The sequence below is a fragment of the Dromiciops gliroides genome, chromosome 2, assembly GCF_019393635.1.
Source record: "Dromiciops gliroides isolate mDroGli1 chromosome 2, mDroGli1.pri, whole genome shotgun sequence".
In the NCBI taxonomy this organism is placed as follows: Eukaryota; Metazoa; Chordata; class Mammalia; order Microbiotheria; family Microbiotheriidae; genus Dromiciops; species Dromiciops gliroides.
The window spans coordinates 531,926,312-531,943,981 of NC_057862.1; the positions used below are offsets into that span (position 1 = coordinate 531,926,312).

General features: G+C 38.9%; 1 protein-coding gene across 4 annotated transcripts in view; it reads left to right on the forward strand.

Annotated features, from left to right (window-relative positions):
- The window catches only part of ADAM9 (ADAM metallopeptidase domain 9), a 98,398-nt gene that overhangs the window by 56,888 nt on the left and 23,840 nt on the right, over positions 1-17,670 (forward strand). For all 4 annotated transcript variants that reach the window (XR_006354744.1, XM_043982594.1, XM_043982595.1 and 1 more), the window contains exons 13-15: positions 2,936-3,028; positions 3,631-3,826; positions 9,450-9,555. Coding sequence is in view for 3 of the 4 variants with exons in the window: in XM_043982594.1 (XP_043838529.1) it covers positions 2,936-3,028; positions 3,631-3,826; positions 9,450-9,555 (395 nt within the window). In the remaining variant the exon portion in view is untranslated. The remainder of the gene's footprint in view (positions 1-2,935; positions 3,029-3,630; positions 3,827-9,449; positions 9,556-17,670) is intronic.

The following is a 17,670-nucleotide window of genomic DNA, read 5'->3' on the forward strand; positions in this document are numbered from 1 at the left end:
ACAGTATTACCTTCCTCTTGCCAAATTCTAGTTTTCAAGGAATTATTTTCTTCTTTAAGTTGTTGGTTCTCTGTTTCAAGTTGGTTGACTTTTCATAATTTTCTTGATTTTCGTGGATGCTCTTATTTCTTTTCTATTTTTTCCTTAATCTCTACCAAATAAGGGTTTTAAAAGTCCTTTTTAAGTTCTTCCAAGAACTCTTTCTGCTCTTGGGACCATTTGACATTTATCATTGAAAAAAAGAGTGGCTTTTAAAAAAAACTCCATTATCTTCTTCTGAATATGAACCCAGATCTTTTTGATCCCCATAGTAACTGTCTATGATTGGGTTCTTTCTCCTTTGCTTGCTCATTTTAAATTTATTTTTGTTCTTTTTTAGCAATTATTTTCTGAGGTCTGTCTTGGAGCCCAACTTTAGACTCTCTTCTTCACTCCTAAGCCACAGCTAGGCCCCCCCAGCCACACTTCCTGTAAATGATCTTGCTCCCTGGGGTTCCTCCAGTGGCTGCAAGCTACAGCCATCCTTACTGCCCTGAAACTGAAACCAGGTGTGTGCTAGCTCCTTCTCCCTTCAGTCTCAGCTCGGTATGCATCTGGTCAGCACAGCTGTGCTTGGAGTCCTTGGACTGTGGAAGGTCTTTCAGCCTTCTCCTACTCAACAATCGGACCCTCACACTGTGCAATGAAAGTTTCTAAGGCCGAGGCTGCATCTCAGCCTGGAGGTGTTTGCACTTCCCTGGGGCTGAACCTCTGCCACTAGAAGACTGGGTCTTTCCTAGGGGTCTTCTCAGATTGTTTTAGGAGGACATCTGCTGTTTATTTCTGCTGCTCTGAGGCGATGTTCTGTCTTGTCTTGTGGAAGAAATTTGGAGAGCTGAAAGTTTTGTAACCTACTCTGCTGCCTTCCCAGAATCCTCTCCCTTTCTTTCAAAGCCCTTTCCTCCCTTCCTCCCCCCCCCCCCCCCCCCGCCCCCGCCCCCAAGCCCCATCCCTCCCCAAAGGTCCAGTTCTCCTTGAAAATAAGGTTAATTTTGAATCTCTTCATCTTGAAGAGGCCCATCCAGTCTTGGAAGGAATTTAATCTAGGGTGCAAGGAATTTAATCTACTCAAATTTGGGTGGAGACAAATCTTTTTGTTTAGATAGAAAGGCCTCTCCCTTCCCTGGGAGGGGTAACTCAGTTTACCCTTTGAAAAGGGTATGCATGCTTTGAATTGATAGCCCAAGCCTGGGTTTTGTTGATTCTGAGTCAGAGTCAGCCTGAAGGTGTTTGTACTTCCCTTGGGCAGAACTCTTTGCTTCATTTTAATATAGCCTACCTCCAAATTAAGGTAACCGCTTAGATTTGATTGCTGTTTGATGAGCCACCTACTGTTTCAAAAGAATGTAAACTGTGAGTCCTGCTTTTATGAATAATCTGCTGGATTTATTAATAAAATGATTAAATTACAAGGAGACTATGTCTCATCATTTTTTTTTTTTTGGTGAGGCAGTTGGGGTTAAGTGACTTGCCTAGGGTCACACAGCTAGTAAGTGTCAAGTGTCTGAGGCTGGATTTGAACTCGGGTCCTCTTGAATCCAGGGCTGGTGCTCTATCCACTGTGCCACCTAGCTGCCCCTGTCTCCTCATTTTTAATTGTCCCGTGCCAGAACTAGGCTCTGCCTGTACTGCACTTTAGGGTAGGGTGATTAGCAGTGATTGACTTTGCCATGGGTCTCCTAGGTTCTTGCACTGATCTCTGCCTTCCAGGCTTAACCTTCCCTGGATCTGGAGCATTGGATCTTCAGGGCCCTCTCTGGCAACTCAGGTTTGGTTGCTAGGGACCTTCAGAACTCCTGGGCATGGGCTGCCACAGGCTCAAGTGCTATGATATTTGTTAGTCAGCATTATGCCAGTCTGTACCACACTGGTTGATACCTGTCACTCCTCCCAGGCCACTGGGACTTTGCCATGGGAACCCCCTCTACTTTGCTGCCTCTGCTCCCTCCTGATGAAAAGCTTTGCAGGGTACTAGGGAACCATTTCTGCTTGTGCTCATGCTCTGGGGCTGCTTTGTTGCTCAAATGACTTTTTGTGCTTTGGGGGGATAGAAGCTTTCATTTTCTTTAGTTTCTCTTTGGATATCTTGACCATTCAGTCTGGTGCAAACTTGAGAGTTTTGCTGGTATTATAGGTGTGGGAAAGCCTGTTCAGTCTCTTAAGTGATCTCTGAAGCCAACCCCTTTCCTCTTCAAGTCACCTTCCCTAAAGCTGTCAGAGTAACAATTCCAAAGCTCAGGTCTGACTATATCACTCCTTGCCAAGAAGCTTCATCTGCTTCCTATTGATTCTAAGATAAAATACAAAAAGAAAAAAATGGGGACATTAAGGTATTACTACCTCCTAAAGATGCAAATACCCCTGAACAGGCAACCACATATTTAAACCAAGAATGAGTTTCCTAGATCTTTCCCATATGAGATAACACCTGAGGGCAGACCTGGGAGAGGAAGAAGATGCACAGGGCATAGGAACTCCTTCCCAAAGACAAATAAAAAACAAGATGAGGAACATGGAGGAGGTCATTAAGAAATTAGACATATAGAAGGGTCGCAGGAAAGTCACTTTGAGGAAACTGGGAAGCTACAGTCCATATACAATAGGGACTAACTACTAGTTGGGCTTACTTTTGAAGAATATGAAAATGTTGTATGCCGGTGGTGAAGCTGGTGATGCCCTGGTTATAGATATTAATGATTTGTAATTGTGTGGTATTGCTTGCCTGTAGAACCTAAGTTAAGTCCAAGTAGTTGAAAATAAATTCTCCCCTAATAAGACTTAATTTGGTTAGGTTAGGAGGATGGAAAATGCCATCTCAGTGAAGTATTTATTTCTTCTCTTTAAGATAGGTAATGATAGTCACCTTTTACTGACAGCCAATTTATGTCATCTACAGGAATGTGAATTGGACCCTTGCTGTGAGTCAAGTACTTGTAAACTTAAATCAGGTGCTGAATGTGCATATGGTGATTGTTGTAAAAACTGTCGGGTAAGGAAGCATTCTTGGTTGAAAAGTAAAAGTATCAATTCTTTGTCTTCTGAAATATGTAATAAAGAGTTTTAATTTTTTTGGATGATAATGACAGAAAGCTTTATTGGGTTTTAATGGGTTGTATGTTTGTGGCATTGAGGAAAATTCTACCATGGCATGTGCCTTTGATATATTTGATCAGTTATTCAGCATTTATTGAGTACCCAAAAACTGTAATTTTAACTACCTTTAGGCTCCTTTTCTGCCACATTCACTATAGAAGTGAAAGGGAACACAGTATAGAAGGGCTGTTTATATAGTTTTTTAATTTAATAAGTTGCCACAATATGATAATCTACTACTTAGTTCCCAGGCTATTGATTATAATAACTTTTACATACTGGGCTAGACTGGTCTTTGGTAATAGACTGTCTGCCACCAGGACTATACACAAACTCTTTCCAGTATAGTCTATCTTCTTTCTACCGGCGTATCTGAAGTCACCTTTATGCCATGATGGAATAACTTTTATGGAGTTATTGCATAAAATGTGTCAAACTTAGATTTACTTATTAAAATTGAGCAAGTATTCTTGTTTGATTGGAATTTTATTTCTCCAGTTCCTTCCAGGAGGTACTCTATGCCGGCAGAGTGCCAGTGAGTGTGATCTCCCAGAGTATTGCAATGGCTCATCACAGTTCTGTCAGCTAGATGTTTATGTTCAAAATGGACACCCTTGCCAGAACAATAAAGCTTATTGTTACAATGGCATGTGTCAGTTTTATGATGCTCAGTGTCAAGTCATCTTCGGCTCAAGTAAGAAATTTTTTTGGGGGGTGGGGTGGGGCAGGGCAATGAGGGTTAAGTGGCTTGCCCAGGGTCACACAGCTAGTAAGTGTCAAGTGTCTGAGGCTGGATTTGAACTCAGGCCCTCCTGAATCCAGCGCTGGTGCTTTATCCACTGCACCATCTAGCTGCCCCATCAAGTAAGAATTAATTAGAAAATGTATGATTTTAAAAAAATTTTAATTTCTCAAACTAAAATAGTTCTAATTTTAATTTTGTTACACTTCTGTGATGTGAAGATGTCTGACCCTTTCATTTGCTTGTGCTTTTAAAATTCCTTTGTTACTATCAAATGCTCAGCTACCTAGGGTTCATAGTGATAAGCTCTGTAGGAATATGTATCTAGTTAGCAGTCCACATAAGGCAAAAAATGCTTACTGCCATTCTGGAACTCACTAAACATTCAGTCCAGTTGTTCCTTTTACTAAGGTATTTCATGTAATATTTGCTTTTATTTAAAAAGGTTGGATTTGTAAAGACATGAGAGGTACTGTGACATATTTGGTAGAGTCAGTCTTGGAGTCAGGAAGACTTGGGTCTGAGTCATTCCTCTGCCTGTGTTTGTTACATTTGGAAAGTCACTTTCTCTCTCTCTTTCCCTCTCTCTGGAAGCTTTTCTTTTTAATTAAAAGTGACTTTTATTTTATTAAAAGTGACTTTTAAAAGCCAAAAGCCACATTGGAAAGTCATTTACTCTCTCACTGCCCCAGTCAGCTCAAAGACAAGAGCTCTTAACATTGGTGGATAGATTTCAGGGGTTTTTGTGAACTTTGATGGGGAGAACAATCACATCTTTATTTAAATATCATTGATTTCCTTTGTCATTCCATGTATTGTGTTTTTAAACATTTTAAAACATTTCTGAGGAGTCCTTAGGTCTCACCACACTCTTAGAGGAGTCTGTGATGCACAAAAAGTTAAGAAGCATTGATCTTAGACTATAAGTTGCAGAACAGTTTCTGGTCTTCATTGGCAGAAGGATTTGTTCACTGGGAATTGTCTATAGCAATGAATTCACAGGTCTCAACCAAATGCCAAATCGCAAGGCATAAACCTAGAGAATAATTAGTTCCTCTCATATACTTCTTGCAAATGGCAAGTAGTTTAGCTACTATTAGAGAGGTAATGTTGCCTTTTGGGATAATAGAGTTGTAATAGTTAAACTAGACCTTTCCATTTTTCTCAATTATGAGAAAGTTTTGATGTCTGTTTAGACCTCAGTATGGCTACTAGTTTCCGTTGAGTTATAAATTTGGTAATCCTTTTAAATAAGTTTATATTTAATTAGAACAGCATCTATATAAGTTTGAAAATGAGTGATATGCATATGTGTAAGACATTCACTCTACAGAATCTATATTTGCTTATTTATGGATTTGTATATATATTCTTTTGGGGGGGGTTGTGGGGCAATGGGGGTTAAGTGACTTGCCCAGGGTCACACAGCTAGTAAGTGTCAAGTATCTGAGGCCAGATTTGAACTCAGGTCTTCTTGAATCCAGGGCTGGTGCTTTATCCACTGTGGCACCTAGCTTACCTGTATATATATTCTTTTTTGGGGGGGGGGGCGGCAGTGGGGGTTAAGTGACTTGCCCAGGGTCACACAGCTAGTAAGTGTCAAGTGTCTGAGGCCGGATTTGAACTCAGGTCCTCCTGAATCCATGGCCGGTGCTTTATCCACTGCACCACTTAGCTGCCCCCCTGTATATATATTCTTAATCTTACTCCATGGGCCACCAAGAATCGTGTACTCACTGGTCAGGAGCTATTCAGTTGGTCTATTTCTGGTCACAGATAATTTCCCAAAGTTAAAGATAACAGTAGGGTTTTCAACATAGAAAAATGAGTGGAATGGATAGTTTTATTAAAAAAAAATACAAATAGTTCAGAAGAAGTCAGGGAGGGGAAATGATAAGTTTTGTGCTGGAGGCCTTGTATTATAGTGGAAAGAACATACATTCACCCTGGAATTAGAGGACCTGTGTTCAAATCCTGCCTGTTACCTTTACTATCTTTGTGATCCTGCATAAATCATTTAACTTTATTGGGACTCATTTTCCTTATCTGTCAGATGAGAGGGTTCAGAAGATAATACTCTCCAAGGACCTTTCCAGTTCTAGAGTTTGATTCTATGATCTATAAAATCTTTTTAGGTAAATAGCAATCTGTAAAGAATAAAAGGGTACATATCAAATACTCTCAATATTTACAGGTTAACCATAAGACAGACTATTTGAAGCAAGATATAAAGAAGCTCTACTATTAAGCACGGATTGATCTTACTTATTATTAAAGTTAATCCTGATTTGTTAGTCTACTCTGGCCATTTTATGGGGTCAGAAACCTTCAGGTTGTGACCTCTGGTTTTCCAGCAACCTAGTTTTGACTTAAAGCAAAAACTTAAAGCAGAATCTCATTATTGAATGTTCCCTGTAATGGTGAAGATTGCAGACTATTCAGGCTTTCCTGCCTTATGCAGTCTCTTAACTACGTCCTTGCAGATTTTGGCCACAAAGGGTCCATCCAAAATGCCAGAGGCCTTAAATTTTTCCTGACATCACAAGGGTATCAGTGGAATACTTTGTCTTCTTGTCTTCTCTCACCATGTGACTGACTTAGTCTGCCTTTTTCTCTTCTTCTTCTTCTTTTTTTTGTTTTGTTTTGTTTGGTTTTTTGGTTTTTTGGGAGGCGGGGTACGCAGTGGGGGTTAAGTGACTTACCCAAGGTCACACAGCTAGTAAGTGTCAAGTGTCTGAGGCCAGATTTGAATTCAGGTTCTCCTGAATACAGGGCCAGTGCTTTATCCACTGTTCCACCTATAGCTGCCCCCTAGTCCACCTTTTTCAATCATATTACTTGATGACATTTTTTATTTCTGTTATTTTTAAAGTTTCTCTCCTGTTGTGTTATAGCTGATTCATTAAGAAAGTTCACTTTGTTGCAAATTCCACCTGTAAGATTTTCTTGGTACTGTTTTTCCCCTCTATGGAACTAAGAAAAATGCAATATTTTTTTAAAAAACAAAAATAAAATTACTCTCTGGAAATCTAATAGGCAGAATGTACAACAAAGTGAATTATCTTAATTTGCCCTAATAGACATCTTCTCCATACCTCTTAAATAGTTCTTTCTTATTTGTTTGTTTGTTTTGGTCAGAAGAACAAAGCTCTCACTTCTAGTTCTTCTTTCTTCTTTCACTTATCTCTCTCTCTCCTTTTTTTTTTTTTTAAATTTTAGTGAGGCAATTGAGGTTAAGTGACTTGCCCAGGGTCACACAGCTAGTAAGTGTTAAGTGTCTGAGGTCAGATTTGAACTCAGGTACTCCTGACTCCAGGGCCGATGCTCTATCCACTGCGCCACCTAGCTGCCCCTATCTCTCTTTTTAAAAAATAATAAACATTTTTATTTATAGGGTTTTTGTTGTTGTTGGGGTTTTTTGTGTTTTGTTTTGTTTTGTTTTTTGGTGAGGCAATTGGGGTTAAGTGACTTGTCCAGTCACACAGCTAGTAAGTGTCAAGTGTCTGAGGCCAGATTTGAACTCGGGTCTTCCTTAATCCAGGGCCAGTGCTCTATCCACTGTACCACCTAGCTATCCCTATTTATAGTTTTGAGGTCCAAATTTTATCCCTCCTTCCCACCCTCCCCTCCACCTTCCCTGAGGGGATAAGCAATCAGATGTGGGTTATACATAGCACAATAGCATTGTATTACAATCATATACCACAGCTTGTTTAGCCATCCCCCAGTTGATGGGCATTCCTTTGATTTTCAGTTCTTAGCCACCACAAAAAGAGCTGCTATAAATATTTTTGAACAAATAGGTCTTTTTCTCTTTTTTTGGAATGTCTTTGGGATATAAACCTAACAGTGGTATTGCTGGTTCAAAGGGTATGCAGTTTGATAGCCTTTGGGCATAGTTCCAAATTGCTCTCTGGAATGGTTGGATCTTTTCACGATTCTACCACCAGTGGATTAGCGTCCCAGCTCTCCCATATTCCCTCCAATATCCAATATTTTCCTTTTTTGTTATATTTGCCACTCTGATAGGTGTGAGGTGATACCTCGGAGTTGTTTTAATTTGCATTTCTCTGATCAATTTTTACTTCTCTTTTATGAAGACAAATTCCTAAAGAATTTGTGGCTGATACAAATGAAGTTCAGTTAATAAAAAGCTATGACAGAAAAATAAGCTCTGGGCACGGTTTTGGCATGTCTGAATATTACCTTTGGCATTTACAAATGCCATTTAAACTGCCCAGCTTTATTTGTCTCTAATATCTCGAACCGGGGTCTTCCTGAATCCAGGGCTGGTGCTTTCTCTTAATTGCTAAATCTCAGTCCTCATCCTTCTTTGCTTCTTGGTAGCATTTGGCATTATTGATCACCCTTTCCTTCCTGGATACTTTTCTCTTGAGTTTTTGTGACACTCTTTTTTCCTTCTCTGACCTGAATGACCAGTCCCAAGGCTTTTTTGCTGGACCATCATCTGTATTTTTCTGTCTAACTGTATATGCCCTGGGGATCTCTGGAATCTTTGGGTCTTCTTTCTCTACACTTTTCTCTCTTTGCAATCTCATTGGCTCTCAGGACTTCAGTAATCATCTAGGCAGGTGATTCCCATATCTGGGTAACTAGGTGACACAGTGGATAGAGTGTTGGACCTGTAATCAGGAATGAGTTCAAATCTGACCTCAGACACTCACTAGCTGTGTAATGCTGGACAAGTCATTTAACCCTGTTTACCTCAGTTTCCTTGTTTGTAAAATGAACTTGAGAAAGAAATGGCAAATCATTCCAGTATCTTTGCCAAGAAAACTCCAAATGGGGTCATGAAGAGTTGGCTATGACTTAAAAACAACCAAACAACAACAACACTTGAGGAGTTGACAGTCTGATAAGGAACAACAAACATACACAAATCAACTATGATATAAGCAACAATGGGATAAGGACAAAAGAGACAAAATGCTTTAAAAATTTTTGAAGAGGAAAAGATCCCTTTAAACTGGAGAGGACAAGGAAAGCCTTCATGGAGGAGCAAAAACTTAGGCTATGAAGGAAAAGAAGGATTTCTTTTTTTTTTTTAAGTGTTTTTTGTTTTTGTTTTTGTGAGGCATTTGGGGTTAAGTGACTTACCCAGGGTCACACAGCTAGTATTAAGTGTCTGAGGTCAAATTCAAACTCAGGTCCTCCTCACTCCAGAGCCGGTGCTGTATCCACTGCACCACCTAGCTGCCCCAAGAAGGATTTCAAGAAGTAGGAGTGGTGGTGCTATCCCCAGGTGTAGTGTTCTGTTTTGTTTTGTTCTTTTAATCCATAAGCATTCATTAAGCTCCTATTATGTGTTAGGTATTCTGCTAAGCACTGAGAATGTAGGTACAAAAGCCATAGTATTCCTCTTTTCAAGGAATATTTATTTTCCTGGAGGGACTTCTATTCTGGGAAAATGAAATCAGTTTAGGTGTTGAGTTTGAGTTTTGATATCAAGGTATGATGTTAGGCATACCATTAGGAAATGGGGACCTGAAGTATGAGAGAGATTCCAAGGAAAACTGATTTCTTGGTTAAAATCACTTTATTTCTTGCATTTCAGAAGCAAAAGCTGCTCCAAAGGATTGTTTTATTGAAGTAAACTCTAAAGGTGACAGATTTGGCAACTGTGGTTACCATGGAAATGGATACAGAAAATGTTCTGCTGGGTAAGTAGAGGTGAAGAAGTGATAGGGTGTGGAAGAACTGAAAGTTCAAGGTCATATGCCAGAAGAACCTTATTAAAAACGCACTTGTAAAATTCCACTCCTCTGTCTTCTTTCTGGCTTAAATTTCCATAACTGGACTTAGAAATTATATTATTGGTCCTAAAAGAATTTAAAAATGTAATTGGTATAGCCTTCCTTGCACATAGTATAAATCTATAATAATTTTTGTTGAATTGAATTGATTGAAGTAACAATAAGCATCATGTTAATAGAGCACTCAGAGAATAGAGAATCAGAGAATCTCAGGTGCACTTGACTTCGTAGACCAGCTAGCTCAGCCTATATCTGAACAGGAATACCCTTCAACAACATCTTAATAAGTAGTCATCCAGCCGCAACCTAAAGGACCTCCAGTGAGGGGGCACTCACTAATGTCCCAAGACAGCAAATTCCACTTTTGGATTACTGGAATTGTTAGATTTTCCACATCTAAATCTATGGCCCTGCAATTTCATTCATTTATTGCTCCTGGTTCTTTTCTTCAGGGTTTAGCAGAATAAGTCCAATCTTTCTACATGACAACTATTTGAAGACAGAGATTGTTTCCCACATAAGGCTTTTTCTTCTTAGGATACATAACACTGTTGATCTCAACTGACTTTTTAAAAACATGATATTCAGAACTAAATTTCTTATCACTTCTCTTTTGGAGAATGAAATGAGTAAAGATTTAATTAAGAAAGCCTTGTATTCTGTCTTTGTAGTAGAGAGGAGGCAATGTGTCATGGTGGAAAGAACCCCTTCCTTACCTGGAACCTGAGGAACTCAGTTCAGAGCCCCTCCCAGGTTTATTTTTACTGCTCATGCAACCATAGGCAATTCACTTAACATTTCTAGGATTTAGTTTTCTCACGTGTAAAATGAAGACTTGTCCTGCCTCAATTACATCTGTGCCTCTTTCTTTCATGGTCATTTTTACTTGCCTACCATGATAGCTGCCATCAGGCAAATTTTACAAATTTTAAAAATTATTAAGGAGCATTTTTGCTTCCTCCTCTTTCTCTCTGCCTACCCTCCAATGAATAAAATAAAAAGAAAATCCTTGTAACAAATATGCCTGGTCAAACAAAGCAAATTCCATCATTGGTCATGTTGCAAAACATACATCTCATTATGTATTTTGAATCCAGCACCTCTGTCTAATGAGCTTCATCTTAGGGCGTCCAAAATCATCTTTGGTTGATAGGCAGATTGATTAAGTGCTGATGCCTTTCAACATTATTTTTCTTGGTCATGTTGTAAGATAAGTTGTCCTCCTGGTTCTTCTCACTTCAGTTTATACACATACAGGTCTTCTCATTTTCCTCTGAAATTGTCTTTCATCCTTCCTTATGGCACAATATTATTCCATTGCATTTGTAGGCCGGGGTGGCCATGGTTACTTTGGCCATCCACTTCTTTCACACTTGTGTGGTATAAGAACAACTTCAGAGACAGTAGTAGATGCATAGTGCACGTGTGTGGAGTTGGAAGATTTATCAGTAGCCACCTACTCCTTTTGTAGTTTATGAAACTGAAGGCCAGAAAGTTTGTCTGATAGAGAGGATGTAATAAGGGACAGCCAAATTATGCTGGCTTGCTCTCTCTCTGAAAGATGTTCTGGGGTGCTGTCTCTAGTTTATGAAATAGCATCTTAAATTCAGCAAGAAAGGAACAAGGCCACAAAAATTTGAGAAATGCTACAGTAGGTGAGAACATATTTGTCTAATGAACTCTGACCTCTGTTCTGTGGAATGTGTTTTGTAGGAAAACTGGTTGGTAATTTTGCTTGACTATGCCCTCAGAAGTTGGTGACATATCCTAACTCCCCATTAATAATTGGTAGTAGTAGCTCTATTTAGGAACTTAGATAAATTCTTCTTCCTATGTTTGTGCTGACTCTTCTCTGTAAAGTATTTTTTTTCTATTTTTAGATTGTTTTGAGATTCTCACATGCAAAGCTAGAGTTCTGTAGACCCACAAGTTTCTTAGAGAAGACCAAAAAGCCCCTGGGTATATGTTATGGGTAGGATTCATAGAGATTTTGCCCTAGAAGCCCAGGTTCCAACCTGACTTCTGTGACTTGGTTCTCTTTCCAAAGTCACCCTGGGAACTGATTAGAGAATCAGAAGCTAAATCTGGCAGCATTCAGTAGTAACCCAAGAAATATGTGAAGGGTTAGATTTTGTATGAATATAACAGAATATTTAAATAAGGTAAAACAATTAATGCCTACCCACAAGATTGTACAACATAAAAGAGGCGGTAGGGTTACTGATAAAATGCTGGATTGTACAATAGGCAACATCTGAATGTTCTTGAAAACAGAACTCCTTCGGGATAAGGAAGAGGACTTGCGTCAGTATTATGTCACTGGAAAACGATGTTTGGTAAAGAGAAGAAGCCAGAGTTGTTTCATCACGGGTATAAAAGTTGAGACAATTTAGGGGAAGTTTGTGGTCTCTTGCAGGCCAACTACAGGAATGTATTTAGGCTATTGCATGTTACAATCAATAAACTCATTAACTTGAGATAGTTTCTGCCCTCTAATTTTTGATACCCAACAATCATAGCAACAAGGAGGAGATTCCTGCAATGAATTTCCAATGGACTGGAATCATTGTGTAGAAAAGTAGCTGTTACTAAAGAAGGTTGAGGGCAGTTAGGCAGTTCAGTGGATAGTATGCCAGGCCTGGACTTAGGATGACACATCTTGGGTTCAAATCTGGCCTTAGACACTTATAGCTGTGTGACCCTGGGCAAGTCACTTACCTTATTTGCCTCAGTTTCCTCATCTGTAAAATGGCAAACCACTCCAGTATATCTTTCCCAAGAACACCACAAATGGGGTCACAAAGAACTGGACATGACTGAAATGACTGGACAACAATTTGGTCCAGCAATTTTTATCTAAAAAGCCTCCCACAGTTACTCCCACTCCACCTACCCTGTAATGGGAATCTAAATGAACTAATTTCTGTTTAAAAAGGCACCTGGAGGGCAACTAGGTGGCACAGTGGATAGAGTACCGGCCCTGGAGTCAGGAGGACCTGAGCTCAAATCCTGCCTCAGACACTTAATATTTAGTAGCTTTGTGACCCTAGGCAAGTCACTTAACCCCTATTGCCTCACCAAAAAAAAAAAAAAAAAAAGGCACCCGGGCTGGTTGTCATGTGGGGTCATGGAAGCAGGACAATCAAAGGTACTTTGAAGGACTCCTGTAAAAGAGGAGATAGCTACGGGACAAAAAGGAGCAAAAAAAAAAAAAGTTGGTAACTTGAAGTGTTTTATTTGAGTTACATTGAGTTTGTTCATATTGTGTTTTGCATCTTGGTAAATCCAAACTGATTTTTCCCTGTGGCCTGATTAGCCAAAGGAAAAAGGGTTTAGAGAATGAGAACTTTTCTGCCTCAGTGCTGGCAAAAAGACTCCTGTAATCTCCTTCTGGTCAATTGTTCCACCCCCTTACCCTCTGTGAGCTGAGTTCAGAAGCAGTTGCTCCTGCTCCTGATTCAGTGGCTCCCCAGGCCTGTTCCTGGTTTGCTGGGACCTGCACTGGACTGCGTTCCACTCTGACCCCACTGTGACAGACCTTTCCTGCCAGTCTTCTAAGTTGTCTTTGGCTGGAAAATTATTTCACCTTGTCTTTTTGTGGGTTCTGTTGCTCCAGGAATTGTTTTATGGCATTATTTGAAGTTATTTGGAGGGGTCTTGGGGAGAGCTCAGGTAAGTCACTTGCCTTTCCTCCATTATCTTGGCTCCACACTCCAGAGTTCAGAACTTTTCTTTTCTTTTTTTCTTTTCTTTTTCTTTTTCTTTTTTTTTTGTGGGGCAATGAGGGTTAAGTGACTCGCCCAGGGTCACACAGCTAGTGAGTGTCAAGTGTCCGAGGCAGGATTTGAACCCAGGTCCTCCTGAATCTAGGGCCATTGTTTTATCCACTGCACCACCTAGCTGCCCCTCTACAGAACTTTCAAAGCCTTCAGAAAGATACTTTCTCTTTGCATTCTAACCCTGGCTAAGTTGAGATGACAGATAACAGGGAAGATAATCTTTTCCTCAGTCTGTAGAAATTTAAGGCATCATAAACTTATTAGAGACTAAGCTTGTGACTAAAATATAGTTTCTGTACTGTGAATTTCCAAATTGTGGTTTTATTTTTTATAAATGCTGAAATATCTTAGTGAGTTTTGGGATACTGCTCTGTAGAGTTTTTTAAAAGGAAAAATAAGAATAAAACTTGGTACAAGTTACATGGAAATAGCACTTGGGGGGCAGCTAGATGGTGCAGTGGATAGAGCACCGGCCTTGGAGTCAGGAGTACCTGAGTTCAAATCGGACCTCAGACACTTAACACTTACTAGCTGTGTGACCCTGGGCAAGTCACTTAACCCCAATTGCCTCACTCAAAAAAAAAAAAGAAAAATAAATAGCACTTGGGCTTTTTTGTCTCTCTTTTCCTGGAGGGTGGTAGCTTTATTGCTTTAGTGTGAAGGAGGGAGGTGATTTCGCTGAATATAGAAAAAAAAAGTTAATCTTTGGCAGTAGACCAAGTTAAAGCAGGGAACCGGTAATTTGAAGGTCTGTCAGTAAATAGCCCATGGGAAAATTGAGGTTTTGTATGATACTATTTATATATATAGATCCAGATGTGGTTGCATTTATTCCAATTTCATTTTAAGTGAGCAGCCTTCTGCTACTAGGATAATTGTGATCTTTGACCCTATATAAGTAAATCAGGCCTTAATGGAAAATAGATATGATATTTGTTGTTTAAATAATTATTTTAGAAACAGCAAAATATAAATTTTGTTAAAAACAGAATTGGATCAAAATTACTCTATATGGTCTTAAATGCAATCAGTATAAATATCAAAATTGACAAGATTAATGAAATGATTTTCTATGAGATAATTCAGAGATGCATTCAGTTGAATTAATGTCATTTGACTGGCAATAAGTTTTTTCATGTTTTAAATCTATAATAATGTATATGTTACTGTGTTTCTAAATTTACTGTGAATTTTGGGAAAACATTGGATAAGAAATGCTGTACAAAGGATGATGTAATTGTATCATTTTCGTTATTGCTGTTTAGTCATTTCAATCATGTGCAACTCTCTATGACCCCATTTAGGGTTTTCTTGGCAGAGATACTAGAGTAGTTTACCATTTCCTTCCCCAGCTCATTTGACGGATGAAGAGCCGAGGCAAACAGATTTAAGTGACTTTCACAGGGTTATACAGCTAGTAAGTGTCTAAGGCCTCATTTGAACTCAGGAAGATGAGTCCTCCTGAGTCCAGGACCAGCACTCTACCTACTGTGCCACCTAGCTGCCCCTCAATTGTATCATTAGAAAATGTAATTCCTTTTGAAATAGATGCTGTGAAATTATTAATTATAAGAGGCTATTGACATAATGTTAAAACCTGTTAAGTATTTAATTGGGTATATTTTGCTTTAAAAGGAAGAATCATAATTATTTACTATGTGGGAAAAGTAAAAAAGGAAAAAAAAAGACCCTGTAAAATCTCCCTATCTGTAATCTTTCCACGTTCCTTGGGACCTTCTACTTGGGCAAGGTCATAAAATTTCATTGGCCTAGTGAAAGAACTTGCTAAATGTTGTGAAATTCCAAAATAATGAGCTGGCTTACTGGGAATTTAGATCTCCTCTTCTATCACAAACATTCACTACCAAAGTGAAGTGGGGAGGACTTGCAAGTTTGCTTATATAGTATAGAATTGATTTTATGATTTGTGATATAATTATGAAATTATACCCAGAATAGTATATATTGAAGTTATATCTTGAGCCAATTTAGCCTCAAGAAACTCTAGTCCTAATGATTTATTTTATATACAATTCCTTAAGAGATGGATGTCTGCTAATCTGCAAGCTTACATTAATTAGCCAGTGTTTTTCTGGGTTTTGGGTAAACTATCTTATATTCATTGTTTATATGGAATTCCAGAATATATTTATTTTCTTAATTGCATATTGATTTTTTAAACCAGGATAAATTTAAACTTAAAAAAAAAGGACACAGAAACAAAAAAAAATTTTTTTGCAAAGTTCTGGTAAACTTTTTATTGTTGACTGTTATTACAACATCATAAGAGAAATAATAACTGTACCTAGCCCTAAGTTATGAGCAGTGAAATTGTCTATTTGAGATAAGAAGTCTCTTGTGACTGTAATTTAATTTGTTCTGAGTTTTGAATTCATGTAGAGTTGTCAAAATTATCATTAAGTCAATAATCAATCCACCATTCAAGGGAAATCCCTTAAAGGGAGGGTGATCCAAGAACTGCTGCAGGTGGATGTCTGTGCCTGGGAACGTTGAGAAGACAACCCTACAAGGCAATGTTAGGATCCTCTTGACTTCATTTCCCCTTTGTCTTATTTCCATCTTTGAGCAGAAATATTTCCCACCTGGTTAATTCTGAACCTGGCTATGCTGTCCTGTGAATAATGAAGCACTTTGTTGCAGGATTGGCTAGTCTGAAAAGTTAACTATAATGCTTACCTGAAATCAAATAGAACTGAAGATATTTTATCCTGTTAACCTTTGTTGTCACTCTGTGACCTTAGGAACAGTCTTGATGTTTTAACTATGCCTCTCCTTCTTGTCATAGCAAATTTCTCTAACCATGATGGATAAAACTTTAACTTTTTTATGTAGAGAATCTCGTTGCAATGCTTCATTATTTCCCTAATGAAACACAAGTATAAGGTACCTCATTTGGTATCTACTTCCTATAGCTCTGTGTTTGTAAGATGAACACCACAAGATCTGAACTGGTGTTCTACCACATGAACTGGAAGGCTAATCTGATTAGATTTTGTCATTTTTTACTAAATTATTAACTGTTATCACTAGCAGGCTTTAGGAACATTACCTAGAGAATCTTCACAAATGAGCTAACCTGGAGATAATCACAAACCTGCCTTGGTAACAGAACACATAAGACACCATTTAGTTTTTAGCCAACGCTCCAATGTTCATTGCTTGCCCTTTATGAAACCTGGTGGTGCTCTGTTTACTGTGTAAGCCCTCCTGGAAATGTGGACCATGCTTGTTGAGACATGAATTATGACATCTGTCTGGCCATAAAGTCATATCTCCCAAGGCCCTTGTGTAGGCACAAAAGAGTAGTGGTTCCCTCTTGGTATCAATCATCTGGGGAATGACTGAAGAGGACATTCATGCATGTTTGAGAGAAGCACAGAAGTCATTTGCTAGACACCTGTAAGAATAGGTCATGGGCCCTGCCAAAGGACTTGACACTCCTAAAGCTACAGCTATAGTGGATTTCTACATTTTACTGTGTGGTTATTTTGCTTGTTTTATTAGTCCTGTGTGCATTATGGACCTATTAACCATAAACTGCATAACATTTCTGCTCAGACTGATTCCACTCTGGGATTTGTTTTTTTGTTTGTTTGTTTTGCGGGGCAATGAGGGTTAAGTGACTTGCCTAGGGTCACACAGCTAGTAAGTGTCAAGTGTCTGAAGCCGGATTTGAACTCAGGTCTTCCTGAATCCAGGGCCGGCGCTTTATCCACTGTGCCACCTAGCTGTACCTCCCCCACCCCCAATTGTTTAAAAAAAAAAAATTGTGAGACTGTAGACTGTAAATAGTTTCAGGGGTGGGGGTGGGGGGAATTTAAGCCCAAAACTTTGTATGACTGCAACACAATGTGGAAATAATTCATACTGATCCACAAGGTTACAAAACAGAGAAAGGAGACAATAGAGTTGCTGATAAACTGTAGGATTGTATAGGAGACATTGGGATAGTCTTGAAAACAAAATGTTTTTAGGAGTAGGAAAAGAACTTGCATCAATATTATGTCAACTGGGGAACAGCGTTTGGTAAAGAGAAGAAGCCAGATTTATTTGATCAAGGGTATGAAAATTAGAGTGACTTAGGGGAATTTTGTGATCTCTTGTAGATCACTTATGTGCATATATTCAGGCTACTGCCTGTGACAATAAACTTCTCATTAACTTGAGAGAGTTTCTGCCTCCTGATTTTGCCAATCCAACATATGTCAACAAAACAAATCAA